The sequence below is a fragment of the Nelusetta ayraudi genome, unplaced genomic scaffold, assembly GCF_046127955.1.
Source record: "Nelusetta ayraudi isolate G7.1 ecotype Tasmania unplaced genomic scaffold, CSIRO-AGI_Nayr_v1 ptg000120l, whole genome shotgun sequence".
In the NCBI taxonomy this organism is placed as follows: domain Eukaryota; kingdom Metazoa; phylum Chordata; class Actinopteri; order Tetraodontiformes; family Monacanthidae; genus Nelusetta; species Nelusetta ayraudi.
In genome coordinates, this window is record NW_027466170.1 from 1,714,240 (window position 1) to 1,730,331 (window position 16,092).

General features: G+C 44.6%; 2 protein-coding genes and 1 non-coding gene across 9 annotated transcripts in view; 1 reads left to right on the forward strand and 2 right to left on the reverse strand.

The window, feature by feature from the left end:
* fchsd2 (FCH and double SH3 domains 2) overlaps positions 1-8,937 on the reverse strand; it is a 40,654-nt gene extending 31,717 nt beyond the window's left edge. For 3 of the 5 annotated variants that reach the window (XM_076049922.1, XM_076049920.1, XM_076049919.1), the window contains exons 1-2: positions 8,638-8,937; positions 4,248-4,345 (exon numbers count right to left, since the gene is read on the reverse strand). In XM_076049922.1, the coding sequence (XP_075906037.1) occupies positions 4,248-4,345; positions 8,638-8,658 (119 nt within the window). In that variant the 5' untranslated portion in view covers positions 8,659-8,937. The remainder of the gene's footprint in view (positions 1-4,247; positions 4,346-8,637) is intronic. The other 2 variants (XM_076049921.1, XM_076049923.1) reach the window with 2 other exon arrangements.
* On the reverse strand, positions 240-313 carry trnat-agu (transfer RNA threonine (anticodon AGU)). Its single transcript has one exon. It is a non-coding gene; the product is annotated as a tRNA-Thr (tRNA).
* Positions 8,938-11,055: 2,118 nt separating the features above from the next.
* On the forward strand, positions 11,056-15,681 carry p2ry2.1 (purinergic receptor P2Y2, tandem duplicate 1). Of its 3 annotated transcripts, none has more exons than XM_076049907.1 (5): positions 11,056-11,256; positions 13,656-14,006; positions 14,347-14,515; positions 14,604-14,949; positions 15,036-15,681. In XM_076049907.1, exons 2-5 carry the CDS (start codon positions 13,673-13,675, stop codon positions 15,228-15,230), a joined length of 1,044 nt encoding a protein of 347 aa, XP_075906022.1. In that variant the 5' UTR covers positions 11,056-11,256; positions 13,656-13,672; the 3' UTR covers positions 15,231-15,681. The 3 variants fall into 3 exon arrangements, with proteins under 3 accessions (XP_075906022.1, XP_075906023.1, XP_075906024.1); XM_076049908.1 differs by lacking the exon at positions 11,056-11,256 and adding an exon at positions 11,712-11,859; XM_076049909.1 differs by lacking the exon at positions 11,056-11,256 and adding an exon at positions 11,911-12,191.
* Positions 15,682-16,092: the final 411 nt, after the last annotated feature.

The window sequence follows — 16,092 nt, forward strand, 5'->3', positions numbered from 1 at the left end:
TGATCAGCTTTATATCAACAAATTACAGAAGAGCCGCAGTCTTGGGACGAACGGAATAAGTCTTGAGCAGCAATATTTCAACTGGACTGTTTTGGGAGGGTAGGGAGCAGAGTAATATATTTTAACAGAAGACCATTTTAAAACAAGTCATAAATGTGTTGCACAACAACAAACGCTTTTGTTGTTGTCAGTTCCCTGTGGGATCGGAAACATTCCAAATAAAAACCTGATACACAAAAAGGCACTGCTGGGATTCGAACCCAGGATCTCCTGTTTACTAGACAGGCGCTTTAACCAACTAAGCCACAGCGCCGTGGGGGCACCTGCTGCATGAGCGCTGTGTTCAGTCGGCCAGTCTTCGATCCCAACTACACTGCAGAGCTCCTTCAGCGACAGACTGCTTCACCGGAAGTGTTTAGGGGAACGCTATCGTAGGTTGCTTCCTGCAGCCGTCAGACTCTACAACTAGCAGTGCCCCCAGTAGCCACACACTCTGCACAGACACTTTAAATTGTTCATATGTTCAAAATTTACATTTCATTTTTTTAATTGCTTATATTTCTATTCTCTTTTGTTATTTAAGGGTTCACGTATACTTTTGATATTACTTGTTTGCAGTGTTTATAATGTGTGGGTCCACTTTGCTGTTGCAATGCTGGAAATTTCCCCACTGTGGGACAAATAAAGGATCATCTTATCTTATCTTCAACTTGACAAGGGGTCAAAACAAAGTCAAATCATCTTAAAACAAATTCAACTCTTTGCATATGGACAAACAAGTAAGACGGGCCATGAATCAACCTTTCAGATAAAGGAACAGTGAGGAGCTCATCTCTCATCATATTCCCTGGGTGTAGGTTTACCTGCAATTCCATGATTTGCAATAACAGAGGAGGACGTCTGCGGAGCCATTCACCCAAAATACGGAGGCCATTTAATTACTGAGGATTTTAATTTGGGCGCTTTTCAAGATTCGTCTTTTGAGTTTCAGTCGCTCTGGTTACTAAACTCGAGGGCGCGCAGTTAAGCAAATGAATGTGGACTTTTATCGTTTTTCGGGGGGATTGGAAACAAAGTGGCTCACCTCGCTCCCCTGCGTGGGGACTCATTAGAATTTAATGATATCTGCTGATAATTTCCAGGTTTGGGCAATAAATTTGACTCTGATTTTTAACGCTTTGCACAGACATCTGGGGGGAGATTCCAAAATCTGAGCAGGGCCCCTTGATGTCACACAATGACAGTATCCAGAAGTTTAATTTCCACCAAACAAACAATGTATTTCAACAATATTCAATTCCATCTGCGTGTCCAGTGCTCCATCAGTTTAGTCCACTAGAACAGAAACGGACAAAGCTAAAAAAACAGTAAGATATGCAATGTTTTGGTATAAATCATGAAAAGAGAAAAAAAACATCAGCCATTTCAAGCAGTGGGCCAGGAATTGGCAGAAGCAGCTGCAGGGACCTTAACTGATATTTGATGCTCAGTAAATCCAGGCAGACTGTCGGTTTATCAGAGTTTTCCATGCACATGGTAGACAAATACTTTTTTCTTTTGTAATTTTTCATTTTGGTGAAGCTGCAGCTTCTTTTCACTGCTTGTGTTGCCGTCTGCATTGCTGAGCTCCACGGGAACAGGGCTGGCACACACAAACTTACACTGGGAATGTTTACACGCATTGAGTCATGAGTCAGAAGTTAATTTTGGACCTCGGGTGGCCGCCTACAAAATGCGTTCCTCTATCGTTCATTAGTGTGGATTCACTGGTATTGGATGCAGGGGTTGGCCTGGACGGTCCTGGAGCAACAGATTCTGAACAGAGCAGGACACCCCACACAAAAAAAGCTCCTCATCAACGTGACACTAAAGGCCCCTTGTGGATTTTGTTTGGCTTGGCAGTTCCACAGAAAAAAAAAAATCAACAAAAAAACTGAAAGAACTCATGAAAGCTGCCATGATGTTGTCAAATGGGTGAAATACGGACCCATTCTATATCATTAGTGCATGGTGTGTGTGTGTGTGTGTGTGTGTGTGTGTGTGTGTGTGTGTGTGTGTGTGTGTGCTGCTGAGACTCAAATAAGGGTATGAGGGATTTAGCTGGATTGAGGGCACAAAGTTGACTTCTGGACTCCATCTCTCTCTTTCTGCCTCTTATCCTCTCTCCTCCGGCCAGTCCAATGGGAACAAACACACACGCAGGATTAAAGGCACCACATTGGTCACTGGCTCTCTGTCTTTCTTCTTCCACAATTAAGAGACAAACGGGCCAAACGCAGAGCAGCCCGAGGATTGTGTTTGTGTGTGTGAGTGTAATTAAAGCCAGCCTGTGGATTAATTAGGGTAAATAACCCAAGAGCAGATTTGGGGGATTTAGAAGTTAAAGTCTTCTGTAAGCTTTTTTTTTTTGTGTGTGTGTGTGTGAGAGGGTGTGTCTGTCAGCTGAGAGTGTGTGTGTGTGTGTGTGTGTGTGTGTGTGTGTGTGTGTGTGTGTGTGTGTGTGTGTGGTTGTTTTTATGTGGACACACTTCCCTTTTTCCGGTAAGGTTCGGCTACTTATAAAGCGTCTGAGAGCATCTAGCAGGAGAGCTGAAGTTTCAGCCGCCATCGACCATCTGCGCGCTCTTACGGGAGCATTGTACGTCAATTAGCGTTACAATAAACGTCCTATGGTTGTTCGCCAGCCGCGCTGCAGCTGCTGCACTGGCTGCGAGTCTGCGAGCATCATCGCCGAGAGCTCGTGGTCAGGGGTAAGTTAAAACAGCAGCTGCTGGTTGCTGCAGAGCTCTGGTGAACAAATACACTACCAGTCAAAGGTTTGGATACACCTTCTCTCTTGCAATTTCTTTTTTTTTTTTTTTTTACAACTTTCTACACTGCAGATAGATACTGAAGAGATCAAATATGTGAGCAAGACATATGTAATTATGCAGCAAAGAAAAAAAACGTTAAATAACTCAAAATATGCTTTTTATGAAAGGTGAAGAATTGAAATATAAAAAATAGTTTTGAGTTATTTTACACTTTTATTGTTTCCTACATAATTCCATGTGCATTCATACATAGTTTTGTTCCCTTCAGTCAGGAACTGCAATGTCAATTGTCATGAGAATGAAAGAAAATACATTAAATTCATAGAGTGTCCAAACTTTAGACTTTTGGCAACGTTCGGTCCAAAACTGCAAAGAGAATCTTCACACCCTTCTAGATTTCCATCCAACTGAACTCAACATCCACCTGAGACTTCTGTCACTTTTGGGGACCTTCAGGTCGATCCCTCGCCGTTTGACAGAACTAGCTAAAGCAGCCCTCCCTGTCTCTTCCACCAGGCTAATCTTCATTCTCTAAAAAAAAAAGCAGCAGCTACAAATCTCTTCCCACACAGCTGGGGAAGCAGCCCCGGGGGTGCGAGCGGGCGAAAGAGAAAAGGAACAAGAGGGAAAATCATCAAGGAGGAGATGATGAGCGATGGCGAAGGCGGAAGGCAGCGCGATGCAGTTTGCCGTCATGAATAATCAAAGCTCAGTCAACACGGAAAACGAGGGCCTGCGAAGGAAACCAGGGTTTCCCTCCCATCGCCAAAACCCAAAGGGAAGACTGCCAGACTGAGCACATCATGAGTCAACAGAGCTGAGCTAAAACGAGCGAGAGGGCAAAATGGGAATTGACAAGGAGGCCGTCTGAGCCGAGGAGACGGCAATGCACGGGAACAAGAGAGCGGAGGAAATGATGACAGAAATGAAAGGGAATGGAGACGAGCAGGGAGGAGGAGAGCGGTTGTTCCTTCATCATCCCCCCCCCAACCTCCTACCCTGCATCCTGACTGGATGGTGACAATGCTCCTTTTTTTTCTACACCATTTCACAATCACAGAATCATGGAATTGGCAGACAAAAATGGAATTCACAGGAAAACTTTCCCTCAAGACAGAAGAAAGGTTTATCAAAGAAGAGCATTTCCACTGCAAGAAGTCAAACAAAGACAGAAAAAGAAAATGAAAAAGTGGTATAAAACAAGACTTCACTGAGCGTTGATGTTTTTTCTCCTTGATGCCACTACTATACCGCACTCAAACTCTTGACTTTGTGCACGACAGAGTCCATATTTGCGTGCCGAGCACATCGCAGTCCAGCAGAGATCAGCACTTTTTCAAATCATCTGGAAGTCAGCGCCTGCATTCCTCCGCTCCGCTCCGCCCCCCCCACTCCCCATTTTCTGTGTGCACGTCATGCAGATGTGTTTCGTACCTCATGTCTTCCAGCAAGTCGCACTCGCACTGGTGCTTAAAGTGCAATCTGGTCAGCTGCTCCGCGTGCGTGTTCTTTAGCTCCTGCGTCACTTTGACCTGGAGGAGACAAAGACGGTGAAACGGGTGAGCGGAGCAAACGGGTCGGTGGGATGATTGAAGAATTGTCGCTTCGCCGCGGTACCCGTTTCAAACTGTTTGAAAGTTCAGCAGTCTCCTTCACCTGCCTGACAGCCACACACTTTCATTATTAATGATGGTTTTTAGCATCTGTGGCCACATCGCTAAGCCCTCGTTAGATTAATGTTGCATGAAATCAACAAACCAGCAACGCGCGTCGTCTCTATGAAAAATCCATTTTCCCGTCCCAGCTTTTCCGGCACTCGCGGCCACTGGGATGCTGCGGCTTTTAAAAAAAGTTATAGTAAGCCAAGGTGATATCAGTGAATGCCTTGATTCATCCAGCAAATACCTCAGACAATGCTACTGAATGAATATTTTGAATTTTTGCCAGACAGGTGACACAAGTTGCATTGGTCTTCAACTGCACAGTGCTGCTCTGAGTCTCTGGGAATAGTTTGGAATTACTTAAACATAAAGAATTAAAAAAAAACAAAAAAAAAACAAAAAAAAAGCACCCAAGACATTTAATAGCTCCATAAAGCACATGGAAGAAAAAGAGATTTTTGTCATCGGCGAAGATAAAAAAGGGAGCGAAAGTAAAAGTCAAACTCAGAGAGACATTGGGAAAACACACTGGTTCATCACTGGCACCTAACATTCTTCCCATGTTTATGAGACCTGTAAAGCATCTGAAGGAGGATTTCTTTGTGCCGTGAGAGGTGTGAAGACACTTTAATAGCTCCCTCAGCAGCCTTAAGTGGCTGACAGTCTCCATGTGCATCGAGGACACGTATCCCTGTCCATTCATTTGGTTGGTTGGTTTGGTCATCTTTCTTTGGAAGAAGCCACATGGCAAAAAAAAAAAAAAAATCTTCAGATGTTTCTTTATTGCTCTCAAGTGAAGCTGCCTCACACAGTTAATGATTGAAAAATGAAACTCTAGAAAGCAGCATATTTAACTTTCAGTTTCCAGTTCCTGCACACGCTCAGACTAGAGCTGATGCTGTCTTTGACCTCCCGTTTGTTTGACAGAGGACAAAAACAAGGTGTCCACAACAAGGCCGTCCCAGAGGGAGGATTAAACACCTGGCTGGAGGTGCTGTCACCAACCTGGGAGAGGTGCCAGTGTTTTGATTTCCAGGAATGTTTGCTTGTGAGCACCTTCTGACAAGAGGTGCAAGCAAAACAAGTAAAGGATGGATTCATGAACAGGCTAGAGGCGCTGACAACTATCGGAGGGGTCATTTCTGGATTATGTGCAACCTTCAATAAACGCATGTGTATTCACACACACACACACAGGTTACCAGCGCGTACAGACACATTATGACGGTCATTGTGTATTGCTGGGTGAATTCCAGCAGCTATTCAGAGGAGGGAAGTCTGCAAGTTCATGAGTCTGTTCCAGACGAAACAATCAACAACATGACACACGCAGGAACACACACACACACACACACACACACACACACACACACACACACACACACACACACACACACACACACACACACACACACACACACACACACACACAATGCTGCAGAGAGCTTTTAATTCACATCCTGTGTCTTTGAAGATAAGTAGGGAGAGGTTCATTACATTATCAGGGCGAAGTGGCTGCTCCTGATTTCAGCTTCCATCGCTAATAGAAGCCACGGGGACAGAGAGGCCAAGAAGGGGAAGGGCATAAAGAGACAAAGACTGAGGGAGACAGTTGAGGGAAGGACGGAGAATGAATGGGTGGAGAAGCCAGCAAAAGGGAACGATGGGATCTGACAACTGTTGATGGAGCGAACCAGACGAGTGAGTGAGAAGGAACTGAAAGTCATAGACTGAAGTCAAAGACAGAGAGTCATGAAAACGCGTGTTAAAACGAAGGGGGAAACAAATAAAGAGCACACACCTGACACATGGCACAAAATATCAATCTTTGTGACTGTTTCCCCGCCCTAACCTTCCTGTCACATCAGCACATTTCATCCTTTACGTCCGTCTCTCGTTCCACCTGTCTGAGCGTCTGTGCTCAAACACATATCTAGAAATCACTGATACAGCGCTGATGCGAAAACACCCTCGGCCAGGTGTTGGCTCCGCCCCCTTTTAGACCTCATTTTCTCCCCCTTCCTACCACTTTAGGAGGCAGAGTTTAAACGAGGGCAAAGAGTGGTGCTTGACATGGATGCTAGTTATACAGATTATTTGCGATGGGAAATGACAGTCTTGGCAAACTCTTATTAAAGGGCTTTAGATAAGGTTTCATAAATGTGGCTTCATACATTTGTAGACAGTTGCAAAGGCAACTGGACAAGACAGCAAAGAGGAAATAAACAAAAACACTGGCATCAGCAACCTGACAAGTCTGCATCTGCCCAGACTTTCACGATTGGTTCATCAATGACGTTTACAGTGATGAGTCAAGAACAACAAACCGGCACACGAATGCCCATTTCACATGATTGCTCATTCCTGCTATGATTGCAGTGCATAATTACAGCATGATACATTAGAAGCCACAGCAGCGCAGGCGGATTTATTGCTCATTCTTCTCGCTAGGCGCCACTTGATGTGCAACGGGAGTCAATTTACAGATGTCCGATGTCCTGCATATTTCTATGTGAGGCAACATGAAGAATTTTTGCTGTGACAGCCATTCAATTAACTCATTTATTGCGCCTTCCCAATCGAAAGCAAGAATATGATGCACCAAAAAAATCAATTCAACATCTCAAGATGTGTCCTGAACACAGAAATTGATGCATCGCAGCATACATTTACCTCAAAAAAAAATATGATTACCAATTACCATCTTGATCTGTATGGGAGCAGTTGTGCTACTGACACATTGACAACGATCCAAACAGCCACGTGCAGATGAAAGACTGTGGCTGGGTGTCAGAAACAACAGCACTACGTTGCGAAATCTGTTTCATGATGCAGGTACCTGACCAACGGATATTCCTTGCAAAATGCCTGCAATAACTGCAATGATGACAGCGCCATGAAGCAATAAAAGCAGGTTTCTTAATGACGAAAAAGAACCTTGTAGTGTGTGTGTGTGTGTGTGTGTGTGTGTGTGTGTGTGTGTGTGTGTGTGTTTTAAAAACATGATATGACATGTCCAGGCAAGTGTGTGTGTGTGTGTGTGTGTGTGTGTGTGTGTGTGTGTGTGTGTGTGGAACCCAGAGCAACATAAAGGTGGCACTGAGGGGAACTGTGGTAATTAAAAGAGACCTGTGCAGAGGTTCACTAATTGGCACCCTCGCATCTATTTCTGTCTGGACAACACACACACACACACACACACACACACACACACACACACACACACACACACACACACACACATTGATGGAGCAGTGGGCAACGGATCTGAACACACACCCACTGGGTTACCTAGACGCGGGGCGGACTGTGGTATTTTCTGGTCCAAAATCGAGTTGCTATCAGACGAGGTGGATGTGGCAGAGCGTGTTTTTTTTTGTTGTTGTTGTTGTTGTTTTTTTGCTTTTGTCAGCTCGGAGATGCCTGGATGGGATGATGTGACCCTGAGCGGACTGAAGGTCTTCCTTCAGACACCATCGCCACGGCGTGGAGAAATGTCATCTCTTTTCACGTTTCCAAGGCCACAGTTGTCCACAGTGGGATAAAATAGACAACATACAGGCTTGCGGAGATGTAGGCAGGCTAACCTCGAACGACATTCAGTGTGTTCATGTCTGCCAGATTAGTGTTTATCGCTCCCATTCAAATACGAATGATAAAATGTGTGCCTTTCACTTGTTATTGAACCAAACTGGAAGTTATTGAAAGGGCGCCTTACAGTCACACTTTAGTGATTTGGAATATTTATTGTTTATTTATTTATTTCTCACCGGAACGTCTCCCGTTAGCACACCTAGCGCGCTGCGGCTAACGCTATGTGACGTTTTGACGGCTCGCCGTGTAACGGTCGGACAGATGCATATTAATGTCACTGGGTTAGTGGCGATGCTAAAGCTAGCTGATGCTGGTTCGCATTACAAAAAAAAAAAAATGTCCCTCCTGCCCCTTCAATTCCGCCGCCCCCCTCGCAGCGGCATCAGTGGCATCACAACGCCGCTTTGTTTGCTCTTTAAAACCGCAACATCCGCCGCTAACGCTGACATTACTTCATTGTTATCTTGTCTGTCAGAGTAACTTGAACGGCATTATCTGGAGATGGAGTAGGAAGGAGGAGTGGGGGGGGGGGGGGGGGAGAGAAGAAGAAAAAAAAACATACAACTCACCTTCCTCGGCGGCGGCTGCATTTTGGAGTATTGACATGAATGGTATTTCCCTGGTGTGATGTATTGTAATTCCAAAAGGGAATCGGCGTGAGACTAATAATTCAGCCAGAACAAGAAATCCCTCCCCTCCGAGCGACGGGGAGGAAAAGACTGGAGTTAAATTTCTACTCCGGCGGCCATGGTTGATGGTGAATGGCCGGTTTATGCGGAGCCGAAAACCGAGACACTTGGCTGTTTGCTGCTGCCACTACGAGTGGGTCTGCTGTGCGCTGTAACCGTGTTGTGAGGGCAGAGAGCAGAGCGGCGGCAGCAGGAGGGAAAGATAGACGGGTATTAACGGGGAACCCCTCCACCTAGCCAGCTAAATGGCGCCCTCGTGTGTAAAAACAGCTGTATAACATCCTGTTCGTCCATGGGGGATCTGACACCTACTGCTTTTTCTGTGTTCGACCTTGTTTCTGTTTGACGTAGAGGAAAAACCGCAGCTCAGCGCTTGTACTTAGAGGACCCCAAGTAAAAATAAATTTCGAGGACTGAGAGAAGTAGCTATAAACCGTGCGTGGAACGAGTGTCAGAATTTTTTTTTACGCTTCAGCCCGTTCAAGGAGGGAAGTCTCCCAGCGACAGTGAAGCGGACCTGCCTAGCAACAGTGCACCGCAATCGATTGAGGAAAAATCGATCATCAACGAAAACAAGTATTTTAAAGATAGAACGTGAAAAGGGGGGGTGGGAAAGGAAGGCACAACTTTTTGGATCCATAGCCGGATTTAATTTTATTACATCCCATGATATATATTATAAATGAATAACAATTCTTATCAAAAATGTTCCCTTTTTTCTCTTTAGAGTTTGGCATTGATGGTGGGTTTTTTTTGTTTGTTTGTTTGTTTGTTTTTTAATTCCACGGTGGATCGATGCATGTAAAGAGGAAGATACATTCATGTCATTCATTAAACAAGGCTTCTCACTTGATAAATTTAGAAAAATTCAATTTGACATTGGCGCTCTCTTGTCAACGGATGACTCTTTTCTTGATTCCATACTGGTGAAACTTAGTCATCAAAATGATTAGAAAGGATGTTGACAGTATTTCTTTCAAATATGTTGAGATAAAAATATATTTACAGTCACGTTTTAAAATAGGACAATTATTGACACATATATCACATAGCCTTGCTGAATGATCCCTCTCACAGTGTAACTTTCCACCCCACCTCCCATTATGTACTCTCAGCAATTATTAACACCGGTACAGAGTGCAGAAAAATATGCTGTTTGTAATTTGTTCAAACTAAAAAAATAACAGCCAAAACAAAAAAAAAAATGCCCTCTGGCGAAGCAGCTGACTTGTATGTAGCACTATAAACTAGTGGCTCAAGTGCTTGTTTAAGTAATTATGCAAATAACAATTTTGCATATCACAAAGCTGGAATGGCTAGACTAGTTGTAGGTAAGCAAAAAACAGTTTTACTATTGATCGAGACACTAAAAAAATTTGTTTTGTGGCTAAGTAGCAAAATTATATTGAGGAGGGAAAATACTTTTAGATGTAGGTTATTTCTTTGTTATGTCAATACTTCTTGGCAATAGCTCGTATGCAGTTGGAAAGTGTTTATTTCCCTTTTAAACGGTGCCACATTTGTATGGAACATATGCCAAATAAATGTCCTGTTGTTTCCAGACAGGCTACATAGTAATCATAATCTCGTGTTTTTAATGTAAGTATTAGACACACATTTTCATAACCATTTGGTGAACTGTTAGATAAAATCAATTAGTTACTGGAAGTCAGACGTTTTCATGTGGATTACCCTTTTACAATCTTCTGGGTTTTTTGTTGCTTCCCAGGTTGTGAGCCAGGTTGTGACAGTGACTTTTGTTGTAGTTTTAGAAGCATGCGGTCAGATAGACCTGTACATGACACAAATGGCAACACTCTTTGGACGCACATTGAAGCTCTTCTGAAAAGTTTTGTTTGTTAATGCTAATAAGTCAAATAACCTATACACACACATTATGTACTTGCCATTGGCCCGGGAGTGGACATTAGTTTTGTAAGCATGAGATCAAACTCCTGAAAGCGTCTGTTTGTTAATGCTAATACCATAAACGCAAACTTAAATGTCGTAAGTCAACAGCATGTCCTGCCTGCCGTTGGCCCACGAGTGGACACGTCAAGGTTAAAACTTGATATCAAAGCACTCGAGTCGGCCTTAATGTGCCACCAATCCTAAACTAACGCATATTTTTATATGGTTGGCGAGTTTCAGAGCAACAAAAAAATGTTTTACTTTACGCCCCCTACGTGCTATGGTCACAGTTAACGCTCAAGGCTGTGTAATCATTGATACACAGAATTTCTGGAGCAGGTAAGACATTAAAAACTCACCTCTCCTCTTCTCTGACGCAGAAGCTAACACACACATCTTCAAACCCTCACTTTTGGTAAAAGCACACATCCATTGCCTCACCAGGAGCTGTCTGCCAGCAGCAGCAGCAGCAGCAGAGAAGAAAATGACTAGCAGTCATCATGGAATGTGTTGTTTAGGATTCCGCCAGGATGATTCTGGTTTATGATTCCCCTTTGGAGCAGTCTACATTTCTCTGATCATAACAAGGTGAGGAATGCCACGGAGAAGCTTGCAGTACCTCAATTTAAGGATTAAGGAATGAGTGAGGCTGAGTTCTCCTCTCACACCTCAACATTCTTTAGTCTATAGTCGCCTCAACACGCATGTAGTTTTGCAGAAAGGCCTGCGGGCTTAATGCACTTGCAGGCATGGAGAGCAGTTGGTTTCTATGTTTGAAGTCATGTTAACTGAAGTTGAGCTCCACTTTTCCAGTTGTTTTGTGAACGTTAAAATTAGTTTCAGTAATCATACAAGGCCTCCCAACTGCATGCGGTGCCTGGTAGTGTAATACAGCATCTGCTTTTGTCTTTATTCCATACCTTTCATTTTAAGTTTGTTGATTTGAGAAATAAATGTTAATGGATATTTTAACTGCAGAAGATGACAAAGGGTCACACCCTTGTCATTGTCAACTGTGTGAACAGCCTTGGAAGTTTACGAGCTGCAGCTTGTCAGACAGGCCCACACTCATATGTATAACAACCCCCGCTAGCTACCTCATGGTACGCCAGCGGCCCATAAGTGAAACACTGTGTGACAGGGGATGCATTACAGAGGAGGCTCAGCAGCGGTAAGACTGTAGGAGACAGTGTAAGTAGGAAAACTAGAGGTTTCTAAAGGTTTGGGGGATAAAGTGAACTTAAACTTGCTGTTTCGGTGCCACAGAATGTCGTTTTGTTTCTTGTTTTTTTACTATAAAGAAATTCTGCAAAGTATTTTACGTGTAACTTTAGGGTTGTAGGTGCTTTCTGTCTAGCTTGCACACAGCAGTTCAGAAGATTTTTTTTGTGGTGGGGAGGAGAGAAAGCTATACTGTGTCTGAGGTCTGCTGTCCTTCAAATCTACCCTGCAGCTGTGTGGAAAGCACAGGGGGGAAAAACAATTCAGCTCTAGGTAATTTAACTCCAAGTCAGCCAAGGCAGGTGAGTGTTGTGCATGCCGTCTCTTTTGCATGTTTGTTGCAGAGTTTTGAGGATCACAGCCGTGAGTCCAAATTTGTGAGGGAAAGAGCCAAAAGTCGAGAGGCAACAACAGCGGCATACCATTGTGTGCTCGCGAGCGAGGGCAGCAGGTGGAGAACAGCTTGAACAAAACAAGAGTCTGGTTCGGGTTAAAAAGTTATTACTCATAGTCTCCATGCTGCAGCCACGAGGATTCCGACACGCACGGAGCCGGAGTGAGAGCTGTTGTTTTGCTTTTCTGGCAGCATGAGAACTCCAAACGCTCCATTCCCACATAGTCTGTGAGAACCTGTGTTTGTTCAACTACTACACAGATGTCTCTATGGAGGAGGACACAAGGGGAAGGGATGAGTGTGACTGACGGATTTTTTCACTAATCCAATAATGGATGTTGTCAGAGATGTCACGGTGCTTTATTGAGTGAACCTGCCGGTCCTGCCGGTGGAGCGGATTGTACTGTGACACAGCAATCACTTGTCTATCGCCGCCCACTCAGACACACTTTAATTTCGGTTTAACCACACAAGGATTCAGGAATACGTTATCCATTATTCTCTTCCTCGGCCGTGCAGAGCAAACTGGAAGCAGAGGAGCACTACCAGAGACCTAATTACTGTAAGAAGAGGGTGAAGTCTTGGAGGTTTGGCTCGCTTTGACTGCAGTACAGATGGCAGGTCCACTGTGTTTTGGGAAGCTTGGAGTTGGCAGTGAGAGTGCAACTGGTTTTGTACATCAACTTAGATAAGGAAGGTCTCCTGTGTACAGACATTCAAGGCCAGCAATTAGAAAAGCATGCACGTACGCACGCACGCACGCACGCACGCACGCGCGCACACACACACACACACACACACACACACTTCTGCAAACATAATGGTCAACAGTCGTTATGATCGATATTAAATGTTTAATTGTTTAGCAGACTCTTAGGAGAGACTCCAGTAGTTTGCCCCATCTACCACCTCTACATAATCCGCGCATGGCAGGTTCATGTCCAGGTGTTGCAACCATGCTAAGAAGCACAAATGCACAACCCAAAAAATCCAAACATTGCTTTGAAGAGGAGCTTAGCGAGATGGATGTACAGGAGAGAGTTTAGAAGTCAAATGTCAGAGGCCCCCAGGCAAGATGCCCCCAGGCATCTTACAAGGTCGAAGCCCGCAACCACTTCACCAAGGAACTGATAGGAGAGGAAGAACAGGATTCCACGTGAACCGAACAAGTGTGTTGTACGACACAAGTTACTGGAAGAAAGAAGAAACGTTAAAGAATTATCAAACTCTAACAGAATGCGGAGGGGGATTTTCTCTTCAGATCCAAGTTCCAAGTGCATGAAGTCTACTCAAATTGTCCCAATACACTGTATTTCTAAACCAAAAAACTAAATCTACAAACTCTTCCTCCCTGTCTTCCTCTCCTCCTCAGGTGTTCTCCGGAGCAACATGGCAGCCCTGTACAACAACACCACCAGTGACAGAAACTTCACGTACTACTGCAAGTTTCAGGAGGACTTCAAGTACATCCTGCTGCCCGTCAGCTACGCCCTGGTCTTTGTGGTGGGCCTTGCGCTCAACGCCATGGCCTTGTTTGTGATCGTGTTCCGCACCAAGCGCTGGAAGCCCTCTACCATCTACATGTTCAACCTGACCATGTGCGACACGCTCTACATCCTCACGCTGCCCTTCCTCATCTATTACTACGCCGACGAGAACGACTGGCCCTTTTCGGAGCCGCTCTGCAAGATCATACGCTTCCTCTTCTATGCCAACTTATACGGTACACCTCTGCTGAGAAAGGTTCTTTAAAAAAAAAAAAAAAAAATCATGTAATGGAAGTAAACCACAGGATAAGACATTGAAGTCATTATAGAACAACACTGTATGCCGTAGAATATGTGCAATGAGTAGAAATTGATAAATTACATCAATAATTGATTTCCATGAGTAGAACAACAGTCTAGTTGTGTTCTATTTTTTTCTTCTTGTTTTTGCAACATGTCACCAGGCCATCAGGGCGCGACCATGTTCAAGTAGCCTTATCCCAAAACTGTATATGACTCTATTCAAAACTACTGTTTCCTATTGATTCACTGTCACACTGTCCTTCTGACCAACAGGCTCCATCCTCTTCCTGTGCTGCATCAGTCTGCACCGCTTCATCGGCATCTGCTACCCCGTTCGCTCCCTCTACTGGCTGAACGCTCGCCGGGCCAAGCTCGTGTCCGTGGCAGTGTGGGCCTTTGTCCTGTTCTGCCAGGCGCCTGTCCTTTACTTCTCAAGAACCAGGTGATTCAACAGTGTTTCAGACATATATAAAGGCGTATTATAGTTTGTTGGTCTTTTGTTTTTACTATACTACTCCATCGTCCTCCAGGGACAGAGAAACAGAGCGCTACTGCTACGACACAACCAGCCCGGAGCTCTTTGACGACTTCTTGGTGTACAGCTCCGTGGTGTCTGTCATCTTGTTCGCCGTGCCCTTCGTGGTGGTGATGGTGTGCAACGGCCTCATGATGCGCAAGCTGCTGGAGCCAGGCTGGAGCTCCCAGGAGGGAGCAGAGGGCGAGAGGGGGACCCTGTCGTCCCGCCGCTCCAAGCAGAAGTCGGTGAAGATGATCATCATCGTGCTGGCGACTTTCATGCTCTGCTTCCTGCCCTTCCACCTCACCCGGAGCCTGTACTACTCGTTCAGATACCTACAGCAGGTCAACCCAGCCCAGGTGAGCACAGCACTGAGCCTCCATCGGAGTAAATGCGCATGTAAGATTTTGGAGCAGTCACTGTGTCGCGTTTGAATGATCTTCAGGTCAGCTGCAGCTTGCTGGAGGCCTCCAACGTGGCCTACAAGGTGACCCGACCTATGGCCAGTGCCAACAGCTGCCTGGACCCCATCCTCTACTTCCTGGCTGGGCAGGACGCCCGCAGTAATCTCATCAAGAAAAGCAAGCAGTCCAAACTCAAACCAGCAGTCATGAGCCAGTCCTCGACCACAAAGTTTTGAGCCAGCACACTTCAAAGACCCCCAAGAAGAACTGCCTGAGGCCAAAACACAAACTCTTCTTTGGCGCAGACTCTCCAACGCAGGTGTGACGCACCATGCGAACTTCAAGGGAGACGTCAGAGGTCCGGTGGAAAGTTCTTCTAAATGGTTGACTTTGCCCTCAAGAGTGAAATGAAGACTGAAGTAATGCAACATCGGCTTCTCTTTTTTTCTGTTTTTCTACAACTCTAAACATGTAGGGGTAGTCAATGTTTTACTGTAGTTGCTTCAAAATATTTTTTTTGCAGGGAGGCTGTAACCAGCGGCTCTGTAGCGACCACGAGATAGTCTGTTTGTTTGTTTTTTAATTCTCTATGTGGAGGACACCAAGCATGACGCCTTAATAACATCATTACATAGCATTTTAGGCTGTTGGGCACTTTTCTGTGGCCTGTGAGCACAAGATGGATGGATGGATGGATGGATGGATGGATGGATGGATGGACCTGAAAAACAGTTTCATTATCACAACTTTAAAGAACACACAGGCCAGCAGACTTACATCAGTATCATTAACTAGTGGAATCACATACTGAGATGTGACCAGATGGAAAAAAATCGAAAATGTAGTTATGTAAAGTAGTTATGATGTTGTGAATAATCATCTGATTCATTGGATGATGCTTTCCCCACCTTTATTTGTCAACAAACTGGACAAAAAATAGACATGTTGTCTGTTTTTTGTGGTCTTAAGTGGGTTGGATAATGATCGTCAATCACACTTCTGTCCTTTTATGCTTGTTTTGAATGTTCACGTGTCTTTGGCTTAAGATGTAGAGTAATTAAAAGTTCTATCAAAATGCCTGAGCCTCTTATTTGTATT